Source organism: Netta rufina (assembly GCF_964035555.1).
Source record: "Netta rufina genome assembly, chromosome: 24".
Lineage (NCBI taxonomy): Eukaryota > Metazoa > Chordata > Aves > Anseriformes > Anatidae > Netta > Netta rufina.
In genome coordinates, this window is record NC_140148.1 from 5,394,744 (window position 1) to 5,413,165 (window position 18,422).

The window sequence follows — 18,422 nt, forward strand, 5'->3', positions numbered from 1 at the left end:
TGTAGTTCCAAGCTCCGCCCGGCCCCGTCCCCGCCTGCCCGCGCGGACTACGGCTCCCGGCACTCCCCGCGGCCCTCCGCCCAATCGCGGCGCGCGTTGTTGCGGGGGCGCGGCAGCCGCCGAGGCCCCGTCTCAAGATGGCGGACGACAGTGAGACAGCAGCGAGGCGGCCGCCGGCGAGGCCTCAGCGGCCACCGGCGGAAGAAAACGACCGCGAGCACTGCAGCGACTGCGAGAACGAGGCGGAGCGCGGCTCGAACCGGGGGTGAGCGGCGACCGGGCCGCGCTCCGCGGCGCCTGCCGGGCCCATTGAGGCGGGCAGCGGCCGGGAAGTGAGCGGTGCCCCGCCCCTCGCGCGCGCTGATTGGTCGGCGGATAGCACCGCGCGCTGCGATTGGCCGAGCCGCCTGTCGATCGCGCCGGGGGGGGGCGGGCCGTCTGGCTCCCATTCACTCCCGTTGCGGGAGCGTGTCCCGAAGCTAAGCAGGGCCGGCCGCGTCCGTGGCCTGGATGGGAGACGGGATGGGGCTGCGCGGCCTCGAGGCCACCCTCAGTCGAGTGCCGGTCCCGGGGCGATGCCACCCCGCGGCCCCTGCCCCCACCACAGCCCCCGCGGCCCCTCGCGGTGTCACCCAGTGTCACCCAGTGTCACCCAGCGCCACACCGGGGCCTGCAGCTTGTCACCCTGCGACGGTGCCACCGCCACCCCATGGCCTCACGCTGCCGTCCCTGGGGCTCCCCGTGCCCTTCGTCACCCTCTTGTCCCCCGCGTCCCCGGGGCAGTGCCCGGGACACAGCCCAGGGCATGGGGGCAGCCGCAGGCAGCTGGCCAGGGGCTGAACCAAGCGGTGAGGGGCTCACAGAGCCCGGAGGGGGGGAGCAGTGAGACCCCAACCCCGTGCCCATGGCACTCCGCGAGGTGCTGAGCTGCCCCGAGGTGTGCAGGAGGCGGCGTCCCGGTCCCTGCCCCATAGCAGCAGGCACAGGAGCGCCCCGAAGCTTCACCCCCCGCTTTCTGAGGGGTTTTGTGCCTTTGCCCCACTCCTGCCGCTCGCCCGGCCCCGCTGCCCAAGGAGCTTTTCTCTCCCCGTCAGCAGCTGACGTCGGCTGTCCGGTAACCGAAGTTAATAAAAGGTCACCCAAGAAATATGACAGGGGCCTTCTTTGTGACAGCACAGATGTGCATTTGTATTTTATTTGCCTCCCGGGTGTGGCACAGTGTCTCGGTTTAATAGGTTTAGCCATGCTTGGGGAGATTTTTCTTTTCTTTCCCCCTGACATGATTAGGTTTGCGGAAACCAGATCCAAGCAGCGAGGAGACACGGCACTTAATCACTATTACGGGATGAGCTTTCTCGCCGTTATTTCCCAGCCCAGCTGTTTGGGCTGCTCTTTGCCAGGAAGAGGTGTGTTGGAGTGCTCAGAGTGCCCCGCTGCGGGCATCGCGACCCCGGGGAGTTGAGGGGAGCTTCCTTCCCCTGCTAGGACTGGGCTGGAGCACCACAAGCTGACAGCCCTGTAACAAGCATGCTTGTGGAGTTCCCAGCTCAGATAATTTGGGAAATAACCTTAAAATGGCAGGGCTAGTGATGGCCAGGAAGATTTTGGCGCTCGCAAGCGCATCCCCCACCAAGACTTCTGGCTGCGGGGCTGCGCAGGGGAGAAAAGGCCAAGCAGGAGAGGCTGTGGTTTGCTTTCTCGACGCGTATCAGTCCTGTGGATTTCCTATCGCCCCGCTGTGCTGAGGTGCAGACGTGTTTCTGGTACAGGGTGAGCGCTGTCCCAGCCCATGGGGACAGCAGGGGACGGGGAGCTCTGATTTCAGCAGGAATTTCCCAGCCGGGTGTGCAGAGCGCTGCCTGGAGTCCTGCCCCTGCCAGTGCCCAGTTCATGCTGAGAGTCACCAGACCTTGGCTCTGGGATTTAAAAACACAAAAATCTTGCAGAGCAATAGCAATACTTCCTTTCCTTTTAAGGACAGGAAAGAGGAATTGAGTTTCCTCCGCCCTGGGCCCGTGTCAGCACTGGGAAGTGGCTGCCCGGCCCTGGCGAAGCCGGCTGAGTTTATTTTCCAGCACAGGCTCGAGCTTTCGTATTCGTCCTCATTTCCTGCACGTGAGAGGGGCGTTGCGCTCGCGGGCGCTCCAGATCTGAAGCCTCAGCTTCATTTCTGGCTTCCCGTCGCACGGAGGCAGCGTGCGGGTCGCTTTGTGGCACAACCCATCCCGCTGACCGCTCTGTGCCGCGGACGTCTCGGCGGCCCCAGCTGTCTCATGTCCGCGGGGCCATCGCTCTGCTGGTGGAGAGCCCGTGGGCAGTTCCCTGGTTTCGCACCCGCTGCCTCCTCTTTCCCCCCGGGGCTGACAGGCAGAAGCGAGCTCGGTGCGCGGCGTTGCGCTCTGTGTGTCCGCGCCGTGCCCCGCTGCCCTCGCACCCCGCTTGGTGACGTCCCCGCTGTCTGGGGGCCTCCCTCTGCTCCAGCCTCGCCTCCGCCCCGCAGCCTAACGAGATTACCTGCCTACGTCTGCGCCCGATTAGCCGCAGGTTTGCCAGGAGGATTTGCCAGCAGCTAAATGCGGGACAGACGCCGTTCCTCGCCCAGCGCCTTTCTGGCTGCGAGGCTGTGCCCGGGAGGAGTTGCAGACGTACGTCGAGCAAAGCTGTCGTTTCCAGCTTGGTTCCTGAGGAGCAACCAGCAGAGTTGGGGCCTCTTGGCTCTCTTAGGCGAGGCGTGAAGCAGGCTGAGAGCACGAGCGCGACGTCTCGGTCTGTGCGCTGGCAGAAGCGCTCTGATGGCAGCAGCACTCACACAGCCCCCCTCATGGCTCAGGGCTGGGAGCTCCCGCTCCTGCTGGGTTTGGGGAGCCGAGGGGGCTGCGGGCAGCCAGCAGCAGCCCGGGCACGGTCAGAAGGCCTGGCTGAGCGTTGAGCTCTTCCCCCTTGGGCTTCCCTCCTGCTGCGTGATGAAATAAAGCTTTCAGAGGCAGAAGCGCAGCGGGAACACCTTCCTGGTGCACCCGATGTCGGCCGGCTTCCAGTGGGGCTGCACAGACAGCGGCCCTGAGCTGGGTGAAGGTTGGTGAGGGGCTTCTAAGGGCTGGCTCTGGAGATAGCTCGGGCTGTGAGCCTCAAGTACTGTGCAGAAAATCATGTGGGCTCCTTTTCCTCTGGCTGGAGGAGCCGTTCCCAGGGAAAAGTGCAGGAAAAGGCGATGGAGGTGACACTGAGGGCGCCTTGCCCAGAGCACCGAACGACCAGGTTCTGTGCTCGGGGGTGGTGGAGCCCCCCAGAAGAGATCCTGCAGGTGTTTGGCAAGTCGGGGCGAGACAGATAGCCCCTAACACAGCCAGCCTGCCCTCTCCACCCGCTCTATCTGTCACTGCAGCACGGGTCAAAAAGGAGATAGGAGAGGAGGGAGGCTGGGAGCACAGCTGGGAGTGCCGCGGGCTCCGTGCCGGGCTGACAGTTATCGGCTCCTCGGCAGATGGGAGGGGAGGGCGCGTGGCAGGGCACGGCATGGGGAGCACCAGCAGGGACTGGGCACCCTGGCGGGTAAAGAGGAGGGCGTTGGGTGCGCTACGTGGACGTGAAAATAGAAAACACCTCTGAGCGTTGCTGGGGGTAAGCTGGCAGGGCTTCAGCCCACCCCGATTTCTCCCTGGTCATGACAGCTTTGCTCATAAATCAGGGAGGATTTTCTCCCCGCTTTTACCTGAAAGCCCAGCGTGTCGGTAAAGTGAAATCGCTTGGGCTCGACTCATTAGCGGGAAGTTTGGACTTGGCAGCTCTGATTTATGAAGCGAGGCGACGCCGGCTGCATGCACAGGGACGGGCAGGTGGGGCTGGAGAAGGCAGGAGGGGTTTGGCTGTCGCCTCCGACACCCGCAGCATCCCGAGGTGAGGGCAGCACCGCTCAGCTGGGAGAACCCATCCACCTCCCTGGTCACTGGGACGCGCTCACACCCCCCCCTTTTGCTGCTTGGGGTATCAAAATGGGTAAGAAATCCCTGAAAGGATCTATTGCAGCCGTGGTGGTCTGCATGGTGCTTGGTTTCACTCCTCCCTCCAGCTCAGGACCCGGCTGCTGCCGCCCCAGGGGACGCTGTGTGGGGACGGCGCCGTCCTGCCCCTCCGCCAGCACCTCCCTGCTCTGCCGGGGTCTCTGCGGGGAGTTAAAAAACCCATCACACGTCTGCCACCAAAATCAATAGCCGTGTCAGGGCCGCTTTGCTGTAATTACTCGTGCTGTCATGTCAGACCGCGTTCCTCTGTGTCCCGGGGTGAAGTCGGAGCCCTTCCCCTCGCCGGGAGCAGAGCTGAGACGTCCCCTGCGGGCACCGCTGCGCACAGCCCCTGGCCGCCCGTCCCTGCAGAGAGAAGAGACGGTTTTTCCTCATCAGCTGCCAGAGCAAGTGCTTGAAACAGTCCTGCAGGGATCGGGGGCGCTGAGCGAGCTGAGCTGCCTTTGCCAAAGAGCTCCCTGAGCGGGGCAGCGAGCGGCCGGGTGCGACATCGCCCCGCGTGCTCACGAGCCAACGCTGCCCGTCTCCACGCAGGTAGCACCGACGGCCTCTCGCTCTCCACACCGGGATTGCCCTGCACACAGAGGAGCTGCCAGAGCGGTCTGAGAGGTGCTGAGCTCCGGGAGCAGCTCGCGGTGCCGTTAGGTTTGGTGTTTCACAGGGGCCTCGGCAGCAGCCGCCGGTACCGGCGCGGCGGCTCCAAAGCACCCGGCTCCCCTCAGCCTCGGGCTCGGTCGCGGTGCCGCAGGAGCAGCACGAACGGGACATGAGGAGGACGGGGAGCAGGCCCACGGGGCGTTGCAGCATCAGGGAAACGTGGAAAAGCCTGGCCGTGGAGGATCCCAGTGGGCAGGAATCGTCTCCCAGGGAAATGCCTCCTGCAGGCGTGTGGAGGAAGCCCGGCCCCGGTCACTGCTCGGTGGTGCAGAGACGTCCTGGAGCCACAGGTCGCTGCCTCGCCGGGGCGATGGCTCCACAGCACGTCGGGTGCTGCAGCACTCAACAGGAGCAGCTTCGCTGTCAGCACTCAGCCCTGTGCCCGGCCCTGGCTGTTTCATCCCCAAAACCCAGCTCTCGCTCCCCTTTCCCCTGGTTTCAAAACTCCCCTGCTGCTCCGTCCAGGTTTTTTTTTTTTTTTTTAAGCCTTATTCCCCCTCCTGGCTCTCTCCTTTTCCTGGCCTTTCTGAAAGAAATAGTTGGATGGTGCCGCAGCATACTTTCCAGTGTGTTTCTTCTTTCCTTTCTCTGCTCCACCCTGCTCACCGCTATCTGCTGCTTGGTGAAGTCGTTAAGGAGCCCCGGGAGCAGCCGCACCGAGGGGTTTCCACATGTCCGGAGGTTCTCCATGCACCGCCCGGCCGGGTCAGCGCTGTGGTCATGCTGGGGCTGCAAGGAAGAGGCAGCCTCTGATCTGTAGGGTGAAAAATGTGCTGGGCTGGGTCCCTGGAGACCTGCACAAGGAGCTGGGGAGAGAAGAGGAAGGAGGAGCGGGTCTGAGGCGTGCTTCGAGGGACACCGAGGCTCCCCGAGGGCAGGACAGCGTGCTGAAGGCCACCGCACGTCCCTTGTGGTGATCTGTGCCACGGGATGGGGCTTTGTGCCCGGGGGAGATCCTAACGGACAGGGGAGCAGGCAGATGATCTCCCAGGGAGGATGTGGCCACGTATGGAGAGACCTCGGCAGCAGCTGTGGGGTGGCCCCGAGACCTCCTGCAGGACAGAGGGGAGGCAGGAGCCCCAGCGCCCGTGAGCGGGCTGAGGTTCTCCAGGAAGCCTCCGCGCTCCTCAGCGAGGATTTTCCGTGTGGGTTGGGTTTTCCAGCTCCGCTCGAGGGGTTTGATGTCCTTTGTGAAAAGGGAAAAGCCAAGGGGCGGGCGTTTTTTAGCCAGACAAACTCAGTAAGGCCGTGGGGATGGGGCAGAGCTGGGGCACGTGGGTCAGCGGAGCCCGTTGGGTGTGGCTGGGCCTGGTCTGTGCCACCCTGTGCTGTGGGCGGTGTGGCTTCAGCTCGCTCCCTCTGCAGCCGTTTCAACCGGAGAATTCCCACCTGGGCCCTGCCCAAGGACACAGCCTGGCTTTGGGGACTGCTGGCAGGGGGACACCGGCACTGCCCGTCCGTCCTGCTGCCATCGGGCAGGAGCCGCCTGCAGCCAACCCCTGCAGCTCGTCCGTGCAGCCGAGGACACGAAAGCTTCGGGGGAATCCGCTGCCTGCCCTCCTGCCCGCCTCCCCCTCACCTCCCCTTGCTGCAACTCGCTTGCTCAACCCCGCAGTTTCTTAAGAGGGTGACGGGAGAGTGGTGGAAGAGCCGCCGCTGGCTTTGCGGGGACGAGCTGACGGGCGTGTTCCCAAGCTGGATCCCTGCTCACGGAGCCGTGCTGGGGACATGCACCTCCCCCGTGCTTTGTCCCGACACGACGTTGGGTTGCTGCCGGCACAGAGCAGGGGCTCACACCTGGGGCTTTGGGGTGGTTGCTGGCTGCACGGCCAGGGCCTGCCCTAAATCCCTGGAGAGAGCCGCAATGCCCTGGCCTGAGCGCTTCCCGCCCTCTGCTCCCAAAGAGAAGCTGTTGCCCTGGCTCGTTCTTCCAGCCCCAGTCTAACAATAAAATAATTTCCCAATCTAAGCACCACCCATCTCCGGAGCTCGTCACCCCTGCAGGTGGGGTGAATTTTGCTGCAGCCTCCTTGGCCACGGTCCCTCTGTGGGGCTCAGCCAGGACCTGCTGCAGTGCCTGCTCCTGGGGCTGGACCCGCACGGAGCCGGGCAGCCGAGCAAACCCCCGGGGCAGGAGATGTTCCTGCTCGTCCCATTTTGGGAGCTCGTTGAGCAAGAGCTGGGCTCGAGGGATCCTGGGCACAGTGCGTGTGGCTGCACCCCTCGTGCACGGGGTCCTCCTGTCCTGGCGGCTTGCTTGGGTTCAGAACAGGGAGCTTTTGTTTTCTTTCTAGAGCTTCAGAGACCGTGTAAGTGTCCTTTAAAAATAAACGTAAAAGGCTGCAATGATGTTTCTTTTGTTCCCCAGTGGCTTGAGTCCAGCAAATGACAGCGGAGCCAAAAAGAAGAAAAAGAAACCAAAACGGAAGAAAGAGAAAGGAGGAGACCAACCTGAGCAGGCTCAGGACCAGCCAGTGAAGGTGACCGACCCCTTCCCGGTGGCCGAGAGCGTCCCAAACCTCTCCCACGTGGCTCAGGGCGAGGAAGGAGCCTCCTAGGGCTGACACCGCCTGTTGTGTTCAGCCACTTGGCTCTTCAAAAGACCCAAGATTCAGTTCCCCGGCCTGGCTTGGCGCATGGGAATTCCCAGCACCGCAGGAGGTGCCAGGGGAGGGCTGTGGGGTGAATGCTGCCCTTCAGTGGCTGTCACAGCCGGGCACAGCGGAGGGGTCCGACCGGCGCCTCCGACTTGTTCCTTCCCCAGATGAGCTGGGTTCGGCCGGGAGCCGCCGCTCTGTGCCACCGAGCCCGGCCGCCGCCTGCCAGCTTCCTCTGCTGCCCGCGGCCGGCACAAGGAGCGCATTTTCCTCCTCCTTGGACCATGGCCGATGTTGTTGATTTTTGCTTAATTAACATAAGAACAGCAGGGGCTGGCTTGCTCCTCTTGGCTGAGCCCTGGGCTAGCAGCCGGTGCTCTGGGGGGGAGCTCGGGGCACGCACGGTTTGTCCCCGCTGTGGCGGCACCCCCAGTGTGGGAAGTCAGCCCCATCAGCCAAATATTTCTAATATCTTGTCTATCTGCCTGTGCAGAGGATTGAGTTGGGCTTTCTGAGCGTTTCAGACTTTCTTCCTGGGGAATCAGCGAGGAGCTGGGGTCGCGACTGCAGCGCAGAGCTGCTGGAGGTCTGGGTGGGGAGGAGGAAGAGGAGCGCGTCCTTCATCCGCACTGGGCCTCGCAGCCTCGCCGTGTGTTGTCCTGGCCTGCAGTGCCCAGTGACTCACCTGGAAGTCACGGGCTGAAGCGGTGAGAGAAGAGACTGCAGAAAGCCCAAATGCCACGTGTGGGCTGGCCCAGGGGGTCTGCGTGGCTGTGAGGCAGAGCTGTTTGCTCTGTGTGCTCGCAGCACCTTCCTCAAGCACCATGTGTCTTAAGGTGGTTCATCTTCTATCCCCTTTGCCCCAGGGGCACCCCGTAGCTGGGTTTAGGTGTGTGGCAGGTGGCTTCCAAAAGGGTTTGTCCATCTGGTAGGGGGTTAGGAGAAGATGCAGGAAAGGGAGGCTCATCTCCCCGTCCTGGCAGCACACCAAGGCAGGGTCAGCCCCAGTTTCCCCATGTGAGGAGCTGAATCACAGACCTGCTAGCTCAGCATCCTCATTTTGTCCTTTCATCTCCCTTTTCTACCCTCAGGTCAACTCTTTGCCTGCTGAGAGGATCCAGGAGATTCAAAAAGCCATCGAGCTCTTCTCTGTAGGTCAGGGCCCTGCCAAAACCATGGAGGAAGCCAGCAAGCGCAGCTACCAGTTCTGGGACACGCAGCCGGTGCCCAAGCTAGGTACGTGCAAGCCCTCGCCCTGCTGTACCCCGTGGTCCTGCCTTGTGGTCCCCAGGCTGTCCGAAGAAGCCCTTGTGGGAGCTGTGAGGGTTTATGGCCAGCGAGTGAGTCCTTGGATGGCCCCTCACTGCTGTGTCTGGGCTTTGGTCAGCACGGATCCCCCACCTGCAGACCCTGCTGCAGGAGGGCTGCACGCATGGCTGGGGGGACGGGGGAGGACAAGCAGCCACCTCAGATGTCTGCTTTGGTGCCTCCTCTGTTTGGGATCCCTCAGTCTCATTCTTTAGCCTTAAAATGGACCTTCTGAGCCCATTGTGGCTGAGTTTCACGTGAAGTGTTGCCGGTCTTCCTCTTACCAAATCCCAGGCTGGGAGAGGAGGGGGGCAGACACAGCAAGTACCAGCACCTCCAAGCTGTGGTGCGCATCCCAGTTTGGGGAATCCCACCTCCCGAGCCCTCCTCCCCCTGCCAGCAGCCAGACCGCACCTCCCGCCTCTAGTACTTGCTCCAGCCCTTCCTCCCATCCGCTCTTGATTCTGTCAGCGTGTGTCAGAGTGATTTCAGCGTGTGTCAGAGTGATTTCAGCGTGTGTCAGAGTGATTTGCTGTCGGTAACGAGGTGTTTCTCGGCATGGCAGGAGCGCTTAGCAGCTGAGCAGACCTGCAAGGAAGAGAGAAGCACAGAGAGGGGTGGGCTGCTGCAGAGCTGCCTTGCTGGAAAGCTCGTTCCCGAGCTAATTGGAGCAAATCTGCAGCGCTCCTGTGGTGCCTGGGATCGTTTTGTTTGCTCTCTCCCCCTGCACCTCCCAGCAAAATCCATGCAGAGCTCCAGAGAACTAGCGAACGAGCCCAAGCCCACGGTGTCCAGATTTCCCCGAAGCTTATTGTGGCTGCAATTAGCTGTACAAACTTGGCATGGTTGTGTCCGGCCCCTCTTGCTGCAAACACCACGACCGACTCCCTTTTCATGTTGTCAGCACCAGTCGGAGGCTTTGTTTGCTCTCAGAGGACCGTTTGCTGGAAGTGACACTCGGCTTTGGTCCCTCTTTGTGCTCATGCTGGGAAAACCATTGTGAGATACCCCGGGCACGGGGTTACTGAGGCAGCAAAGTCTGATCTTGTGTTTGCCCCCTTCACCAGAGGATCCTGACATGGCAAACATCATTTCTGCCTCGGTAAACCCTGGTAGGTGGAAATTTCAAAAACATTTTGTTTCTCGAAACAGGTGGAGAGGAAGAGGCACAACACAGCCACAGTGCAGCACGTTGCTGGCCGCGCTCTGGCTGACGGTCACACTGCGTCTCTTGGCACTTGGTCAGGAGCACTTTGGCACGCAGCGTTACATGCACGAGGCTATTTAGGGTCTGGTAGCAAAAGTGCTGCAGCATTTTGGGGCCAGATTTCAGAGTCGTTCAGCACCTATTCAAAACAGAGGGCACTGCCATGGGCGAGCATTTCAGGAACCTGTCCTGTTTCGGCTGTGATGGGGGCAGTTCTTGCTCCGGGTTTTGTTTGCTTCCCCATTGCCTGGAGACCTTTTTGAATCCCTTTTTAAGGGAATTCCTAACGGGGGGGGTGTGCTTCTCTTGGCAGCACTCAAGTGATGCTGCTGTTTGCAGAGCTGTGTTGACATCTCTGAAAAAGCTGGTGCTTTACCCAACACCTCTTGGCTGAATCGAGCGCTTCAGGAGTCAGTGTTTTTGAACAAAAGTTGTCCTGTTCGCGGCAGCTCTCACTTAAGCGCAGCGGGAAGGAAGCCCTGCTGCTTGCCAAATGGCAGGGCCAGAGCTGGCAGGGAGAGAGCCACCGGCCGAGGCTGCAGGGAAGGTGGAGCAGAGCATGGGAAACTGCTGGCTGGTGCTGGGGCTTGGAGAAGGGGAAGGCCGTGCTCTTGTGGTTGCTTTGCCTGGCTGAAGGCTGAAGTTCTGCTCGGCTAGGAAAGGCTGGGCTGGCTCAGTCTGCGAAGAGCAAGCCTGTGGGATCCTCAGCGCGTGTGCACAGGGTGCTTACAGCTCTGCGTAGAGTTCCCCTGCTGCAGGGCGAGCAGGCAGGCAGGTAGGGGCACCATGGTGGCGCTTGTGGGCACAGCCGATGTTGCTGTGGCCTTGAAGCTCTGATCAGTTCAGTCGCTTCCTCTCTGCTGCCTGCTTTGCTCTGCCGTTGCCCTTGAAAGAGCAGGTTTGAGTCTCTGCCCATGTTGTGTTGAACACGTGGCACGTCCCAAAACGGACGGGTGAAACAGCAGCAGCGAGGGTGAGACTGCGGAAGCGAGGCGTGTTGGTCAGACGAGAGTCATGGAGACTTGACCTCAAAGAGCAGAGCACGTCTCCATGTCTCCCTGCTCTCTTGCAGGAGAAGTGGTGAACACCCACGGTCCCGTTGAACCAGACAAAGACAACATCCGTCAGGAGCCATACACCTTGCCCCAGGGCTTCACCTGGGACGCCCTGGACCTTGGGGATAGAGGCGTGGTGAGTAGAGGCAGCTCAGCACACAGAATCACAGAGTTGTAGGGGTTGGAAGGGACCTCCAGAGATCATCAGGTCCAACCCCCTGCCAAAGCAGGTTCCCTAGAGCAGGCTGCCCACGTAGGCATCCAGACAGGCCTTGAATATCTCCAGAGAAGGAGACTCCACAACCTCCCTGGGCAGCCTGTCCCGGTGCTCCGTCACCCTCACCGTGAAGGAGTTCTTTCGCATGTTGGTGCAGAACTTCTGTGCTCCATTTTATGGCCATTGCCCCTTGTCCTGTCCCCACAAACCACTGAAAAGAGGTTGGCCAAATCCCTCCATCTCCCCCACTTGAGGTATTTGTGCACACTGATAAGATCCCCGCACACACTGGGTGGGCGTCTCTGGAGCATGGTGAGCGGTGCAGTGCTTGGACTGCTGGGGGTGATTTTGGGGACTGGAGCATACCTTTCACCGCTCTGAGCAGCTCTCCATCTCAACACCTCCTTAGAGCTGGGTGACTCTGACTTCCCCCCAGCGTGCACTTCGCTCTCGTCCCACACTGGCCAGGTTTGCCTGGTTTCTTCATGGGGAAGAACGAGAACTCCATTTCTGCAGCCGCACAACATTTGGGTCCCATCTCAGGGCAGCTGGGGGTGTGATGGGTGACTGACTCGCTTGACCTGCTCTATCTCTCCTGCTTTAGCTGAAAGAGCTGTACACACTCCTCAACGAGAACTACGTGGAAGACGACGACAACATGTTCCGCTTCGACTACTCTCCTGAGTTCCTGCTGTGGTGAGTGGCACTGCCACCGCGGAGCAGAGGGTGTTGGATGCTAGCGAGCTTGATCCCGGTGATAGCACTGCAGCTGCCTTTGCTCATCCCTTCTCACCTCCTTCCAAAATCTTCTTTTCCCATCTGTCACCACACGTCTGTCTGGGAGCTGCGTCCCAGGTACCGTGTGAGAGGGATTTCTCCCAGTCCTGCCTGCTTCTGCTTCTTTCAGATACAGGAGCCCCAAACTGTTTTGTTTTGTTTTGTTTTCCTCTTTGTTTTCATCCCTCGAGAGCTGCAAAAATCCTGGTAGCTGAGGAGCTTCCCAGTGACCCAGAGCTGTAGGGTGAAGGTGACTGCCAAGTAATGCTGCCAGCAATAACACTTGGAGACCTGTTACAGCTGAGCTGCTGTTTCCTCAGGGCGTTCATGAATCGAGGAACACAGATTTGCTCCAGTGTTGCCAGTGAGAACTGGCCTCGGCCGCAGAGTGCAGGAATGTCCCTGGATCCCAGCCGTCTGCCCTGTGACACCGTGGTCACCTCTCGTCCTCCTGCCTGCACACCCACGGCTCTCGGTGGCCTGGAGCAGGACTCAGAGTGTCCCAGGACAGGCAGGGAGGTGGGAGGCAGAAGGAGATGCACAGGGGACCTTAGGTGGGATGTGACCACTGCCTCTTTTCCAGGGCCCTGCGTCCCCCAGGCTGGTTGCCCCAGTGGCACTGTGGTGTCAGAGTTGTCTCCAGCAAGAAGCTGGTTGGATTTATCAGCGCGATTCCAGCCACAATCCACATCTATGACACGTAAGTGCTGCTCAGTTGAATTTCTCATCCTTGATGGCATTTCCAGGAGGTCTGACTGAGCCAGCTCTACGCTGTTCAGCCATGGAGATGCTTTGCTGCTTGGAGGAGAAGCTGGGGAGTGTTTAAGATGGGTGGCAAAGTTCTGTGCAAGGATGTCTTGGCGCTGAGAGCCACGAAGGGGGATATTGGCTCACCAGCGAGTGAGGTCAGCTTAGAGCTCTGGCTTACGGAAATCCTCCACGGCTGGATGGAGACTGTATTTCCTGGGAAAATCTTGGGTAATAGCTTAAATGAGAGTTCTCCAAAGCCAGACCGTACCCCTTGGCCTTCCCTGGAGCTTTGAGTCCTCTGTGCCTTGAAGAGGCTGGAAGTAAATTGCCCAGGGCGTTGGGCTGATCCTCCCAGGTCAGGACAGTTGGGTTTCATGCTATGCGTTGTTTCTTTCCCAAGAGAGAAGAAGATGGTGGAGATAAACTTCCTGTGCGTCCACAAAAAGTTGCGCTCAAAACGAGTGGCTCCAGTTCTGATCCGTGAGATCACGCGGCGGGTTCATCTGGAGGGAATATTTCAGGCTGTTTACACTGCGGGAGTGGTGCTGCCGAAGCCTGTGGGGACTTGCAGGTGAGTGTCTTCAGTTCTCCAAAAAGATTTAGGGCTAGCGAAAACCTCTGCAGACCTTCCCGTGCTGGGATCCCTCCGTGGCATGTTGCAGAGCGCCAGGACGGCTGCGCTTACAGGTGCGGGATTCCCCAGGGCAGGACAGATCAACTCCAGCCCAGGTTTCTCCTCCCCGTGGTGTCCTTCAGGGATTAAGTCCAGCAGCTTTGCTTAAGCTACTCATTTATCACAAGGCAGCAGAGTCTGTAGCACATGCTCTTCATGCCGCCCTGGTTTTGCTCTGCGGGAGCTCCTGGCCTGTGAGAGCCCCTTGGTGAGCTGTTGCAACGTTCTCGCTTGCCCTCTGATGGCAGCTACGAGAACCTTGTGCTCTTGCAGCCTGCTGCTGTCCAAGAACAAGTCTCCCACAGCGAGTGTGTTTCTGCAGGTACTGGCACCGCTCCCTGAACCCTCGGAAACTCATCGAGGTCAAATTCTCCCACCTGAGCAGGAACATGACTATGCAACGTACCATGAAGCTTTACCGGTTGCCCGAGGTGGGTGGCAGCAGGGCTGTGAGCTGCGGAGGCAGAGCTCGTGAGTTTCTCCTTGCTGAGCAAGGGATGAGGCTCTGAATCAGGCACACAACCACCTCAGCTGAGGTTCAGCCCTCTTCCTGGAGAACTGGGGTTTCTTTCATGTAGTAAATGGCTCTGTCAAGCCACTGGGCTTTATTTAATTTTTATTTATCTTGCCTGGGTACCTGCATTTTAAGGGCAAATTCTTGCAACTAGAGGACCCTGTGATCTTTTATTTCGTGGTGAGTCATACCCTGTCGTCCTAGTAAAACAAGAATGCAGATATGACAGCCTTCATCTGTCCAAACACAGCCCCAGAGTGACCTTGAATTGGGTTAGTCCCTCATTCTTCAGTCAAACTGATCGGTTCTGTCACTGCAGTTGTCCTGCTGGGGAAGTTCCCCAGCTGGATATGGGAGAAAAGAAAAACAAAGCATTAAAATTGCCACCACCTTCCCTGACCTTGTTTGCTTCCTTCTGTCGGTCGGAGCTGCTCGCCTCATTTGGAGAACGCTGGTTTAGCGCTGGGCAGCACATGGCTCCTGTCTGCTGCCTCCCGTGTCAGCACAGGCAGCAGCTGCTGTTTTGTGGCTACTTTTTGTACAGGAACCCAGATCCAGAAACAGTCTGTGCCGCTTCATTTGGGCTTCACTGAGCAATCCCAACCCTAGAGCAGGAATTGAGTCAAATGGGAAATAACGGCAGCTCCGTGCAGCACCCTGCCATGCCCGGGGCACCTCTCCCAGCCCATCCCCACTGTGCTCGGGAGCAGAGACCTGGAGGAAAGCAGGGATCTTGTGTCGTTAGTGCCTGGAGGGAGAGGGCTCGGCAGGGGCTGTGGGACTGCAGGTGGGCTGATCTCAGCACAGAGCAGCTCCGTGCTGCTTGTCTGAGGCAGCTGAGTCCTGGGGAGGGAAAAGCCACCTTACAAGCAGTGCAAATGATTTGTCCCGCTTCTTGTAGACTCCCAAGACTCCCGGCTTGCGGCCAATGGAGCACAAAGATATCTCTGCAGTGCACAAGCTGCTGACCGAGTACCTGAAGCATTTCCACCTGACACCCATCATGAGCCGAGAGGAGGTGGAGCACTGGTTCTTACCTCAGGAGAACATCATCGACACCTTTGTGGTAGAGGTGAGGGAGCAGGAACAAGACCGGGGGGGAGGTTCTGGGAGGACACTGGGACGTGGGAGCTGCTGCAGGGTGGTGCCTTTCCATCCTGGGCTGCCCCGAGCCTGCTCGCAGGGAGCTCTTGGTGGCGCTGGCATGTGCACAATGACACTGGCAAAGCCCCTCAGAGGCTCTAAGCAGGCTTTAATGTGCCTCTGAGGGGCTGCGGTGTCACAGAGGTGTCACTTTTGGTTTTTAGAGCGCCCAAGGGGAGGTGACGGACTTCCTGAGCTTCTACACGCTGCCCTCCACCATCATGAACCACCCAACTCACAAGAGTCTGAAAGCTGCTTACTCCTTCTACAACGTTCACACCAAGACGCCTCTCATTGACCTCATGAGCGATGCTCTCATCCTCGCCAAGTCGGTGAGCGCTGGCGGAGCAGCGTGGTGGGGCTGGGCAGGTTGGGAGCAGGGCCGTGGAGCACCGGGCAGCTCCCCACGAGCATTTCCTATCGCCTGGCTGCTCCTGGGTTTGTGGGGAGGGCTGGCAGTGGGGTAGGGCTTGTACGTCCCCCCCAGGGCTGTGCAAAGCCAAATCCTGCAATGTCTGCAACCCAAACAGCCTGAGCCTGTGAGGTCAGGGCACACAGCTGGCGCTGAGCTGAGCTCAGGGTGCCCACTCGGTTCTTAGAGCAAACAACATCGCCATGTTACCTACAGATACGTACAGTATGTCTGATATCTACAGACATATGGCAATAGGTACAGATATAACTTGGAACACCAGTGCCACGTTCATCCCCAGCACCCTCACTCCCTCCTTCTGGGGGCGCAGAGCTGGGCCAGAGAGGGGGCAGGCAGCATGCACAGAGGAGGAAGGCTGCCCAGCGTGTAAGCAGGTGGGGCTGATGGCCTTGTCTTGCCTCTGCAGAAAGGATTCGACGTCTTCAATGCACTGGATCTCATGGAAAACAAAACCTTCCTGGAGAAGCTGAAGTTTGGGATCGGGGACGGGAACCTGCAGTATTACCTGTACAATTGGAAGTGTCCCAGCATGGCACCAGAGAAGGTGAGAGCCTTGTGGGGTCCGGCAAGCATGCGGGACAGGGTCTCATCCCCACGGAGCCCCCAGGGAGATGAACGGGCTGCCGGTGCTGGGCACTGCCTCTTCGCCTTGCAGGGATCCTTGGGATCCTGCCCGCGGGCTGCCACATCCTTGCCGTGCGAGCACAAGGGTTTGCCCTCACAAACGCCTGCTCCCAGGCCAGCTGCTGTCTGCTGCAAAGCTGCACTCAGTAACGTGAATCCCGTGACACCACGTGCTCCTCTCCACCGTCCCCAGTGTGTCTGCACCGGGGTGGCCCTGGAGAAGAGCACCCATCTCCCCAGGCCCATTTTATGTTTGCACTGGTGCAACCCCAGAGTGGTTCAGGGTCCTTAACCCCACACACGTCTGCGCTGGTGACCTCTGTACAAGGAGGCAAGGTACAGAGAGGAAACAGGGAGCTAAGGCTGTGAAGGGGCAAAGGGCTGCAGGTTCACAGATGTAACACCAGTGGTTGCAGCAGTCACTTCTCCATAGCCTGCAGGTGGTTGCTGTGCCCCTGAGCCCATGCAGGGCTGGGTGTCCTCCTGCAGCCTGTGTCAGTGTCTGCCATGGCACGGAGGGACACAATGAACAAGAGCCCCCTGGAGAGAACAGGCGCTCCCAAGGGCCGTCGGGTTGCACTGTGAGGGACCCCACGATGATGGGGGCTCTGCAAGCGTGGCACCCACAGCGTGGGTGCTGCACTGCCCCCACGGCCAGCAGCCTGCTCCCCGCCCCGCCACTCTGAGCACTTGCAGGTGCTTGTAGCTCTGTCCGTAGACTTCATGGCTGCCCTGGGCCATTTTAGGCAGCATCTCCACCCTGAAGGCATTGTGCTTCAGCACCTGTCCCGTTCACAGCTGTGGAGAGGCTGGAGCTTGAAAGCCAGCAGCTGCAGCACTCGTGTCCGTGCTGCATCGCGACAGCAGGCGAATACTGCTGGCACTCTCTGGGAGAGTTGGTGAAGCCAGTTTCTGTCTATGCCATACAGAAAGCAGGAGAGCCCTGCAGACAGGTAGCCAGAGGTGTGAGGTCCGACAGGTTGACTAATGCCTGGAATTAAGTATTTCTGTGGCCTTCTCCAGCTGAGGCGTCTGGGTTGCTGTCCCAGCGGTTCTGAGTCACGCAGCACCCGCAGGTTACAAATCCACGCTCTTCAAAGCAGCTTTGCTCTGTCACTGAGCCTTCTGAAGAGCTCTCGGAGGTTGCTGGGAGGCTTAAGCAACTCCTCCCCTCGCCGAGAGCGCTGATGGGTTTGGAGCCTGGGTCTGAGCCCGACCCTGCGCTGCAGGCACATCCCTGGGACAGCCACCAGCTCGTCCGTCCTGCGGCGGCCAGGGAGCGCCCAGCGTGCCAGCTGCCTGCAGAGGGACCTGTCAGGAAGCAGCTTCTCCCAAATCTATTGTTATTAGCTTAGAGATAACCTTGACTAGCAAATCAAATCACCCCAGCTGCTGGAGCCCTGGAGCTCTGTGCTTTGTACAGCTCTCTGCTGTCCTCGCTCTCGCAGAGCATCCAGGCTTGTCACGCAGGTGTGAGCTGCGGAGCTGGGGCAGACCCCAGGCCTTGGTCACCTCCCCAGATCTGAGGGACTGTGCGCACACAGCATGCTCGGCTAGCCAGCAGGGAGCTGCCCGCAGCTCTCATTGGTCTCAAATCTCCTAGCGCTGGTAGCGAACGGAGCAGAGCCCCCCAGCAGGCGTGGCGAGGGAGCTGCATCCGACCGGAGCCGGGTGTGGGGCTGCAGCCACTCGTGCTCGGGCGCTGCCTGACCCGCGTCTCCTCCGTTGGCTCCGCAGGTCGGACTGGTGTTGCAGTAAGCGAACCCGACGAGGAGAGCGCAGCGCCGCGGAGGAGCCTGGCCCAGCAGAGGGGCTGCCCTCGCTGCTTCTGCCAAAACCGGAGCCGCGTGCGGAGCGGTGGGAGCGAGCCAGCCACGCAGACACCGGCTGATTTTAACGACTGCATCACGCAGCGCCGGCCACGGCTCCCCCAGCGCCGGCAGTGGTCTCCTTTGTTTTGATTTAATTGCATCCTCGTAAAGACGTGATCAAGGGAATGTAACTGCTGAAACTAGCTCATGATTGGCATATAATGGAGTTAACGGGTGAATAATAAAAGTATATATTATATATATTTTAAATCTTTCCTGTTCCAAACTGACACGAGCGCATTCATCTGCTGAAGGTCACCACCTGGTCGCTGGACCGTGACTTTTCTCGACGAGAAGCCGGGTTGATGGAGGTAGATGCTTGGCGTGCCGGGCTTTTCCCTGCGCAGAGCTGTGCGCGTCCCGCCCCAGCAGATGAGCGAGGTGTTTCCTCCTGAAGCGCTGCCACCGCTTCAGCACCGACACGGCGGAGCACTGGGCTGGTATCGGCGCGGTGCCGTGGCAGGGCTGCAGCGCTCTCCTGCGGCTCTGTCCCCGTGCTCGGCCGTCTCCATCCGCTCCCTCCTCTGTTTAACTCGGTCCTTGCTGGCCCAGCTCTGCCGCAAGTGCATGGAAA

General features: G+C 59.9%; 1 protein-coding gene across 1 annotated transcript; it reads left to right on the forward strand.

Moving 5' to 3' along the window:
• Positions 1-104: 104 nt before the first annotated feature.
• Positions 105-18,051, forward strand: NMT1 (N-myristoyltransferase 1). The gene is made up of 12 exons (XM_084301067.1): positions 105-265; positions 7,048-7,159; positions 8,368-8,512; positions 10,864-10,982; positions 11,668-11,759; positions 12,424-12,540; positions 12,991-13,161; positions 13,586-13,694; positions 14,679-14,849; positions 15,085-15,252; positions 15,760-15,897; positions 17,715-18,051. The coding sequence occupies exons 1-12, from the start codon at positions 138-140 to the stop codon at positions 17,733-17,735; spliced, it is 1,491 nt and encodes a 496-aa protein (XP_084157193.1). The 5' UTR covers positions 105-137; the 3' UTR covers positions 17,736-18,051.
• The last annotated feature ends 371 nt before the right edge of the window (positions 18,052-18,422 follow it).